This window comes from Pseudochaenichthys georgianus, chromosome 22 (assembly GCF_902827115.2).
Source record: "Pseudochaenichthys georgianus chromosome 22, fPseGeo1.2, whole genome shotgun sequence".
Lineage (NCBI taxonomy): Eukaryota > Metazoa > Chordata > Actinopteri > Perciformes > Channichthyidae > Pseudochaenichthys > Pseudochaenichthys georgianus.
This window is the reverse complement of record NC_047524.1, coordinates 32794967-32805775: the sequence shown is the minus strand read 5'-3', so window position 1 is coordinate 32805775 and position 10809 is coordinate 32794967. Positions and strand designations below refer to the sequence as shown.

Genomic DNA, 10809 nt, shown 5'->3' with positions numbered 1-10809 from the left:
AAACTGAAAGATGCTCTCATTACAGCTCCTGTACTCAGTTACTATGACCCAAAGAAACAGCTCATCATCCAGGCAGATGCATCCAAAGATGGGTTGGGAGCATGTCTAATGCACGAGGGCCACCCAGTAGCTATGCATCAAGAGCACTAACACAAACAGAAAAGAACTATGCTCAAATAGAAAAGGAACTGTTAGCAATTGTCTTCTCTGTTAAGAGGTTCCATCAGTACGTGTATGGATTGAAAGTGGATGTGCAGTCAGACCACAAACCTCTGGAGAGCATTCTGAGAAAGCCGCTTGGAGCAGCTCCTTCCAGACTCCAACGGATGCTCCTCCAGCTGCAGCGATATGACTTGAATGTCATCTACACACCAGGTAAAGACCTACTGATTGCAGACACACTCTCACGCGCTGTCACACATGATGAACACTCAACAGTTGATGACATCACAGATGAGAAAGTGGTCTATGCTCTGGAGCCAACAGATGCTTTGAGCACTGAGATGCTGCAAAAGCTCAAAAGTGGAACAGCTAATGATGAAATACTACAGCAGGAAACACACAGACAGGGCTGGCCACGACACACTAAACTGGTTCAATACTGGCCTATCAGACATACTCCCTCAGTAATAGATGAGATCATGTTTGCTCGATGAGAAGTGACATGCTGCAAACATTACATGTGGCTCATCAAGGAATGCAGCGGACAAAAGCACTTGCCAGAAGGCACTGGTACTGGCCAGGTATGTCAAGAGAGATAGAACACATGGTGGAGAATTGTGGGACATGTCAGCAGTTCCAGAAACCAGAGGGAGCCTCTGATCTCACACGACATTCCTGAGCTTCCTTGGCTCAAAATAGGGGCTGACCTCTTTGAAATAGAAGGACAATCATTCCTATTGATGGTCGACTACCTGTCGAAATATCCTGAGGTGCTTAACATTAACGACAAGACTTCACACACTGTCATTAAGAAAATGAAATCAGTCTTCTCCAGGATAGGAATACCAAAAGAGATAGTGTGTGACCATGTCCCATTCGCGAGTCAAGAAATGAGGAACTTTGCAGAATCATGGGGCATAACACTCACTCATTCCAGCCCAGGCTCTGCACAGGCCATGGTCTGGCTGAAAGGACCGTACAAACTGATACACATGTTCTTAAAAAAGCACAACTAACGAACACAGACCCTCATCGTGCCCTGCTCATCCTGAGAAACACACCTGTAACAGACATGCAATACTCACCCGCACACATGCTCATGGGGAGAGTGCTAAGGAGCACCTTACCGAGCTCCACCGTGGTGCTTCAGCCTGCTGTGCCTAAGGATGCTCACTCGACTCTCGAGAATCTACAGAGGAGGCAGCAGCAGTATTATGACAGAGGAACGAGGCCGCTTCCTGAGCTGCAACCAGGAAGTACTGTTCACATGGAAACTGAACAGGGTTGGCGTCCAGCTTTGGTCACCGCACAGAGAGGTGAGCCACGTTCCTATGATGTGGTCACATCTTCAGGTCCGCACTACAGGCGACCTCTGAGGAAAACCCCACACGACGCCCAGATGGACCCAGAACCTGACTTACCTGAAGACCAGTGGCGAGCCGTGACTTTTATACCTAGGCCCTCTGACCCCCCTTCCCTCGAAAAAAAAGAAGAGATATTATGTCTCAACGTATACTTCAGCGGAATATCAAAACAGCGGCCCGGGGTGCAAAACGCATCAATGACAGCGACCCTCTACCACACAGAACAACACCATTTATATAAACACCTATCATGACAGGGCTCCCACAGCCAAGTAACAATTACTAATGAATGAAGTTGGCACGGCGGCCCGCATTGAAAATGACTTGGCCTACCTTTGATGATCAAATCACTGAAACACAAAGTCCATCCTCCTGTCCTTTTGGATGAAGCACTTGCGGGTCATTCAGCTGATCCTTTGCCACTCCAGTTTATCATTGGAACTCAATCTTGAAAATGACTCGGTTAATAATTTCGCAACGATGTCATCACTATCACTGAAGTGAGCCATCATGAACGAACTTATGCTAATCATAAATCTATCGATCATAAATCTATCGATTAGATTTATGAATCAAAAAAAGTAGGATAGACATGTGGATATTATCCGGCTGAACACAACGTGCATTTATCTAACAGGTTCGTTTTCCACAGACCTTATTTCGAGCTATTTTCCAAAATCCTATGGAGAAATTCCACTGCTTTCTGTCGAGGGAATCCGAGCGAAGCTTACTTCCGGGTTTTAGGACCTTTAGGACGCGTCACTGCACCACTTGCAGAGACCTCACAGCGGGCGGAACCTGTCATAAAGTCCGCGAAAATAAAGCCCGCCCATTTAGAGGGAAGATATGATTGGTCAATTGCAGAGCCCTAGAGTTACGACACTCCCATAGACCTCCGTTGTAAAAAATGGCGGCGCCTACTTCCGGGGTATGGACATTGAAATAGTTCAACATATTGTCATGTGGGCGTTGGACCTCATTCACTTACATTACGGCGCGTCGATTAGTTCCAGAGGTAAGTTGCTGAAATATCGAACTCTTTTGAATGGTCAACTGTCTATATTGTATCAGAGGCCCTTTATGATGCTTATACTGGTCTTCATTTGTATATGCACAGCGTAATTATCTATATTTTATCTTGGTTATTACAACCCATTTTGCTAGCATTGCCTGCTAGTTAGCTAGCGCGACTTCGTCAGCTTTGAAGGTAAGATTTCAGTAATGAATCGCTAGCAGCTTATATATCAATGATGCTGGGTAACCAACAAGCAGGATTTAGATTGATTATGTGTTTTTATTGTTATTTTGGTTTTTATCTGCTGAACCTGACCGTGTCAGCCATCCTTAGTCGGCTTTTTCTGTATGATATGACTAGTAGAAATGAGGTGGCGTTTGTGATCAATATTTCATTGCATTTTGGGATATACTAACATTTCATTATGTGACATGTTGACTGTACTTAGTTTTTTTTGGTACTGTTCCGTGTTAACTTATCTGTACTGTACAACTAGCCTAGCGCTACTTTTTAATGCTTGATGGCATGCTAGGATAGATTCCTTTGTATTGTTATACACACTAGTTTAATGATTGTTCTTCAAAGGTATTATTCAGTCTTAAAAATATAATAGCCTACTGAATAGGCTACTCTACAGCAGTGAATGAAGGATGAGCCTAAAACATGGTCATGCATCCAAAATGTTTATTTTTAACAAAATAAACACTTAAAAAAAAATAATTAGCACTTTTTTTTATTCAGCCTCATATGTCCGCCTCATATGGCTGCTGCTGCTGCTGAAGGAGGGGGCTGCTGCTGGAGGAGGGTACTGCTGCTGGCGGAGGCTGCTGCTGCTGAAGGAGGGGGCTGCTGCTGGAGGAGGGTACTGCTGCTGAAGGAAGAGGAGGCTGGAGGCTGCTGACGGAGGACCGGGAATGGAGATGCCAAGTACATCGATGGCAACGAGTAAGGTGTTTGGCAGTGGCCTAGATGTTATGACCTTCGGTGCAGAGGTCTGTTGGGTCTTCTTTGCCTTCTTACTCTGACCCTTACCCTTTATGTTTATCCTTCCTCTCAGCCCTGATGCACTTTGATGCAATCCTTAACCTCAGCCTGATGTATGTTGAGAGGATTTTTTTCTTCAGGTCATGGCATGAGGGCAGGTTGCTGTCCAGCAACATGGGTTCTTGTTCCAGCTGTGACACTGCATTTGAGGACTCCATGAGGGAATCGCTCGTCCTCACACGGAACAGCTGCTCCACGTTCTGAACAAGGGTGAAAACCTCATCTGATGGACGGTAAAGTGCACCCCAGAACCTTAGTTGTATTGCTTTTTTCACGGTGTCTTTCCCCCACCGTATCCCACCTTTTTTTGATTGCCCAAGTGCTCTAATTTGGTCTGTGTTGAAGATTTTTTGAAACTTTAGATTAATCAAATTGTGTTTTTTTTTTAATGCCGAATGAATCCTCTTCTGGTTTCCCAGAGCCCTCTCGGCTCTCTTTCTTAGTAATCTCTCCCTTCTCAGTTGCCTCATTAGATCCTCCACGTGAGCCCGGTCACAACTGGCCCTTGGCAGTCTGGTCCCTGGAGCACCTGACCCTGGCAAACTGGCCTCTTCATAGCTGACCCCTGACTGACTGGCTCCTGGCACACTGATCTCTGGTAAGGTGGCCTCTTGATTGTCGGCCCCTGACATACTGGCCCCTGGCAGTCTGCTGACATCTGTCTCACTCTCTCTGTCTGTGATGTCCCTTTCATTCCCTTGGAACTCCACCTCAATATCTCCCTGAATCTCTGTAACAATAACAAGGCAATGGCTGTTATATGTGTATGCTGCCTTTACATGTGCACCTATTGTCATTTAAGGGTACATTACACTCCTATAGTGACATTCATCTAAGTTCGCCTATTGGCAATGTTACAGTATGAAGAAATCTGTAGATTATGTACATGTGGTATATGAGTCTTCAGAGAACCCCTGAACCCTGGTAGCTTTGAAGCTGTATAATCTGAAGGTTGCATTGGAGTGTCGTCTATCCTTGAATGATATAACATGGGAAACATTGTTAGCTTCATATATCATACCAATGTCTGATGTGCAGTAATAGGTGTGGTCATTATTCCTGACAGCTGGAGGCATACTCCTTGACGTGAATGTTCTCCTTTTCGGTTCAGGCCGATGTATAAATACTGTTGGAACAGCATCTGGCCTCAACCTCAAATTTCCTCCTGATTTGTTGCCAATATATTGGTCGTCTTCAAAGTGTACCTGTGGGTAGGTAGGTTTGATCAGTTTCCCCTGCACACTTCAAATGTCATTGAAGAGTCATAATTCTCTACACTTGGAAATATGATGCCCTTTAAAATGTTAATAAGTCACCTCTGTGAACATTACTTACATGACAGAGTTTTCTGCTGTTGTTGTCCTCTGTCAGACACAGGCTTTGTCTGTTGACCATTGCCATCCATCTCTTCCTTCGCTCTACGTCCTTAGGGGAGCCATACATCCAGAACCCCTTCTCGGATCGATTAGAGCACCCAAATGCTATGTATGACAACTGATCTATTAAAATGCAATATAAACGAAAGTGCCATAATATTTATTGTGCAAACATTTTAACATGAATATTGCTGTCCTCTGTTCAGTCTGCTCCCAACTGTATTCTCTCCCCTTATTCACCACTGTTCCTATTCTTGCTCTGCTTTTTAGGGCCCAGGAAACAGATGAAGAGGATGTCCCTTTCACAAGGAACCTTCTTGTTTTTTTCAAAATGGTTAGGCCCCTGGATGCCCTAGACTAGAGTTCTGTATTGCTTTTTTGTAAATAGTTGCTTTTTTGTAAATAGTTGTTTGTAAATATTTGTAAAATGCCCCCCCACCCACAATTGTTGTTCGCACAATTATGCTTGTGCGAACAACAATTGTGGGTGGGTGCTTATTGTGCTGCAGACGTTGAAGGACCTGAGTCTCCTGAGGAAAGACAGGTGAAAGGTGAGGAGAGGTCATCGCTTGGAAGGTTTTATATCCTGTGGTGTCTCAACAGAACTTAATATGAATTGCTTTATTGTCTCGTCGCTGGATCACCTCCCCCTGGCAAAGTGGCCTCGTCATTTTAATTGTTATTGTTGACAAACCTGTTTGTGTTGCTCTGTTGAACCATGGTTCAACAGGAGCTTCTGTAAATAGTTTTGTAAATAGTTTGAATATTTATCATAGTAATCATTTTCAGTCTCCCACTCTCAATTTAATTTATCGTTTCTTTGCCCCACCATATATTTTGTTGTCCAAGGGCACTCATTTGGTCTGTGTTGAAGATTGTTTTACACTTTAGATTAATCAAAATTGTGTTTTTTGGCTGAATTAATCATTTTCTGTTGAACCCTAACCCTCTTTGTTCTCCTTCTCATTCATTTGACTTTGTTTTGTTCCAACACACATCACTTTTTCCATACACTGTTCTTAATAAGTAATAGGCTACCAAGCTTTCCGTTTTCACCCTGCCTCTCCAAATGCAAAACTGTCAATAAAAAGTATGCAATAATGCTGAAAAAGTACTTGGGTGTGTGTGTTTTTTCAATATATATATTTACCATTCAATAACGCAATCGCTGCTGTCTGTCTGTCCCATAGAGGAACATGACAGCGCAGCGCAACTATACTACGGACGTGACTGCCCTGGCAGTGACAGCAACATAGCCTGCTTGTGCTGCCACACTTTCCCCTCAAAATATCGTTAAATAACGAAACTTGGAAATAGTGCCAATCCATACAAAGTGTAACCACATCATGTAAATATGAAAGCAATCTTTAAAAAATAACAGCGTTGGTTTAATCTATGACTATTTTGACCATGTTTGTGCTGTTTTTGCCATAGAGAAGCATTGCCACGGAAGTGCGTTTTGAACTATCCTGGCATACATAAACCACGTGACCGGCTGGCGGCGACATCAAAGAGTGTCGTAACTCTTATCTCTCTATGGCTCTGGTCAATTGTACTGTCATTTGACATTACTCTCTCGTTGAGTTACTATCGCTGGCCCTCTGTGAATGTACAGAGGACCAACAAGCTCTCCCGTCTTCACATAACTCGCAGAGACGGCATTTAACCCTTCACATTCCAACAGAGACTGAATAGGCAGATTCGAAGGATTTATTTCTTTGGAAATATTATTTTAAATACAACTAAATCAAGTTATTTTGGTCAAATTAATGAAAAATGTAACAACAACAAAATATAAAAAATAATATTTAAAAAAATAATCTTTTTTTTAATGTTTTCAAATATTAGTTTTTAGAATATCTTAGGCCCTCACAGAGGGCCTAGAGGGCCCTGACGGCTCGCTACTGCTGAAGACAATAGACTATGCACGCCAGATGCAGACACATCAGAGACTGTTGAATGTGAAATGTCATCACCGCAGAGCACAAGAAGAACCAGATGTGGCCGACTTATTCGACTACCTGAGGAATACAAATATTTCCTAATTAGCTCAGGCTAAAGGTTGTGCTAAGACAGAGTTAATACGTTAAAATCCTTACTCTATTTGCTAAAAAAAAAGAAGAGAAGAGTAAGGTGTGTTATTTATATACAGGATTCATGTTTATATGAGGATGTTGGAGTGATCTACACTGATTCTAAGTTGACATGTTAATGTTCATACAAAATATAATTTCATATATTCATATGTTAACAAGTGAACAATGTTGATATTGAGACCGTTATAGAATGTTTACTACAGCAAATGTTATATGCAACTTTCATTGTAAGAAAGGAGGATGTAGTATATAGTGCCGCACACATATACCATCAGGACGTTACTGATGGGGTGTGGCTGCAGAGTGATATGGTGTGTATGCAAGCCCACATCTAGGACGCATGTATGTATCATGGCTGAAGACCTGTTACGTAAATAAAGATGCCTCATACAAAGGTCTACGGATACCTTATTACTCTCCATGACCTGCGGTCAACTATATAGCATAAAGGACTATTACAGTTTGGAGTGTAATAATCAACATTCTTCATCAGCGAGACTAAACAAATATGGACCCTGCATCTAACTAGAGCTGTCGTCCATAGAAAAGAATGTGCGCCAGGGAACCTACGTTTCTAAAAAGAAGGGCTTCTAGAGGTCCCTGAACAATAAACTATCTCATGGCGGCTTGTGCTCGGTCATAAGCTGTCAACAACAATGCGCCCAAGCTGCCCCTCCTTAAGAGAGATAGCAGCAATACCCAAGGCCGTAGACCTGTGCCGTGGGAAAAGAGACAGAGAAAGGAGAAAATGATGTACTGTGTCAAAGGTTGAATACCTAAGCAAATTATTCCCCAACAGTGTTGGCTTAGAAACTGAGGGTCAATGTTCCTTTTCTACTCTACTTGTACTTAAAAAGCTCAAGAAACAGGCACAGCATCATGTTAAAATATATTTAATCACAAACGTCAATAGATACATAAAGCCGTTATTTAAATAAAAGCAGGATCTCAAACGAGTGGTGCCACAAACGCTTAACCTGTTTAGCCCTGAGCCTGTTTTTCAGGTCTCAGGCTCGAAAATGACATTCCCAGAACAAATGACCATATCTTCCCTTCTAAAAGGGTTAAATGAATAATCTTTTTTCTCAAAGCAAGGTTACACCTGTGAGTTGGATGTAGAAGAGTCAGAATCAATATAGATGTTTTCTATTTGAAAGAAAATTCAGATTGAACATAGTAATAAACACTATAATTATACTTTTTTTTTACTTGCCACATGTTTTGATATCTGTTTTCGTTTATAAAGTCGCGAGTTCGTATCATTGAGTGATACTGTCGGTACCCATCGATTCTGTGTCATCTCACGATCAGATTGATGGGTTGGATGTGCAGAATGGATAAATAATAAGGTTTTATGAGTGAGTTTCGGTGCAGTAAATCTGTTAGCATTTTTCGCTGGTTGCTAATTCAGAGTTAGCATTGTGGGTTTTTAAAAAAAAGAAAAAGAAAAGAAAGATCAGTTAGTTGAGTTTCTTTCCGTTACATGGATATAAAACATTCATAGTTTATTAAATGAACATGCCCTCAGACACTGTTTCCTTCAAGATGTTGCCGGGGTCTCTCGGGTTTAACAGGTTAAAGGCTGGCCTAAAATAAATACAAGAGAAAAACCTCCAAACCCGAGTGGATACAGTCCCGGGTCGCCTTCATTAACATTTTTGAAAATACTATCAGAACTCTTGAGCAGGGAGGAAGCAGAAACATGCTCAGTGGTGAGGTGCGGCTGACCACGTTCCTGGATTTGAATTATAGATATGACATTTTTTATAAAGCTGTGATTGAAGCTTTTCAGTTTACTTGAGTAAAAGTCTGGTAAATGTGTTAATTTTAGGGTTGTATTGCAATAATGCCTATTAGATTGAGTCAGATATACAGTAGGTTTTAGCATCATTAACCAACAATGTTAACTCACATGAAATAAAGGAAGTGTTTATGGACTGTTTCATAGAATATCAAACGAAATATATTATAGATGGTCATTTTATATTATATACACATCACATTTTTCTGACTAAAATCTCTTAATTTGCAAATCAAATCAGGAAATAACTTGCTGTTTATGAGTTTACTTATTAACGGTAGGCTATAAGGATTGATGGGATGCACATTGCTGCCGCCTGCTACAGAGAGATAAAGTCACTGAATCTGCATTTACTTCTTGTTGAGTCTACTCAAAAGACTGTGTAGAAAAAGTCCTCCAGATCAAATGTAGACAAACTGCTTCTGAGGACAGAGACGATGGAGGTGGATTTGATGTGGATTTGATGTGGATTGAGTTTCCCAGCAAGATAAAAAAAACAAACATGATCAAGCAGATCCAGGAGCCTCAGAGGATCACCTGGACCAGGACGGAGTCTCCAGGATGTGATGTCATCAGTGGGGGTTGCTCAGCACTCCATTGGTCATAGAGAGTTTGCTCCACCTCCTCTGACTGAGGAGTTTACGGTTTTGTTGAACCTGAACTCGAACATCAAACACCTCCTGGATGGCCTTCTTGAAGCAGTGGAAGTTGTAGTCAATCAGTCCTGTGAGGGACGAGAAGACAATTACAGGGTAAGACTGAAGGATCTTTGTAAAACATTAAGGTCAATTTAGTCCTACATAAACAAAAAACTAAATCAATTCCTGAAAGGGGAACTTTACTGATTTTAAACAAGATATGTCTTTTCCACAAAAGCATCTTTGACAGAGTGTAAATGCCTTCTGTGATGGACCAGGGTATGCACAAATCAGGAATGCAGGTTGAGGTGCAAAAATAAGGATTGTATTTACCCAATATATGTACAGTCTTAAGATGGGTAATAAAATCAACTAGAGAATGCAATTCCTGAAGAAATTGCTAGTAATAATAATAATAATAATGCATTTTATTTATGGGCGCCTTTCAAAACTCTCAAGGACACCTTACAGAGCATAATTAAAGAAGAGCACACAGTAATACAAGACTTAAAAAATTAAAAACAACAATCAGTTTAGCAGAGATTAAGAAATGGAATGGCTGGATTTGAAGGTTGGGAGTGAGTCCATATTGCGGATGTCTTGTGGGAGAGAGTTCCAGAGACGGGGGGCAGAGTGGCTGAAGGCTCGTGACCCCATGGTGATCAGGCGGGCAGAAGGTACAATGAGTTGGAATGCTTTATGCTGAAAAGCTTATGCTAAACTGCTATGCTGAAATGTAATGTGTAAGAAGAAAGTGAATAATTTAGATTGAAATGATACATGAACACTGGGGGCTTGAATGTGTGATGAGAGAAGAAAAGAAAGTAAAAAGGCTTGGAAAAGCAGCAGAATATTTGAACTGCAAACTTTTGAACTAACTTGATGGCGAATGATCTGTCGCCATTTCGAGCATTTTCACTGAAGTTATGAGAAAACCGTGTTTCATGGTGAGCATTGTGTTGACATGGCAACGGCATTTGAATAAATCTCAAAAATGTCCCGTAGATGTCTTCACAGCTGGACTGTTAGCACACATGTGAAGTTTGAGCACTTTTTGAACATTTTCATAGGAGTTATACTTTACATTAGGAGGTTTCATTACTCTCTCTCTTCTCTTGATCGCCCTCTCTCTCTTCTCTTGATCGCCCTCTCAATCTTCTATCACCCTCTCTCTCTTCTCTTGCTCGCCCTCTCTCTCTTCTCTTGATCACCCTCTCTCTTCTCTTGATCGCCCTCTCTCTCTTCTGTTGATCGCCCTCTCTCTCTCCTCTTGATCGCCCTCTCTCTCTTCTGTTGATCGCCCTCTGTCTCTT

At 41.7% G+C, this 10809-nt stretch overlaps 1 protein-coding gene and 1 long non-coding RNA gene across 3 annotated transcripts in view; one reads left to right on the top strand and one right to left on the bottom strand.

Moving 5' to 3' along the window:
• The first annotated feature begins 3388 nt into the window (after positions 1-3388).
• On the top strand, positions 3389-4891 carry LOC117468132 (uncharacterized). 2 transcript variants are annotated; one of them, XR_004554432.2, is made up of 4 exons: positions 3389-3486; positions 3666-3818; positions 4047-4183; positions 4697-4891. It is a non-coding gene; the product is annotated as an uncharacterized lncRNA (long non-coding RNA). The 2 variants fall into 2 exon arrangements; XR_011645284.1 differs by having other exon boundaries at positions 3389-3533.
• Positions 4892-7934: 3043 nt separating this feature from the next.
• rragd (ras-related GTP binding D) overlaps positions 7935-10809 on the bottom strand; it is a 55155-nt gene continuing 52280 nt past the window's right edge. Inside the window, exon 7 of the mRNA XM_034110809.2 lies at positions 7935-9582. Coding sequence (XP_033966700.1) covers positions 9431-9582 — 152 coding nt within the window. The 3' untranslated portion in view covers positions 7935-9430. The remainder of the gene's footprint in view (positions 9583-10809) is intronic.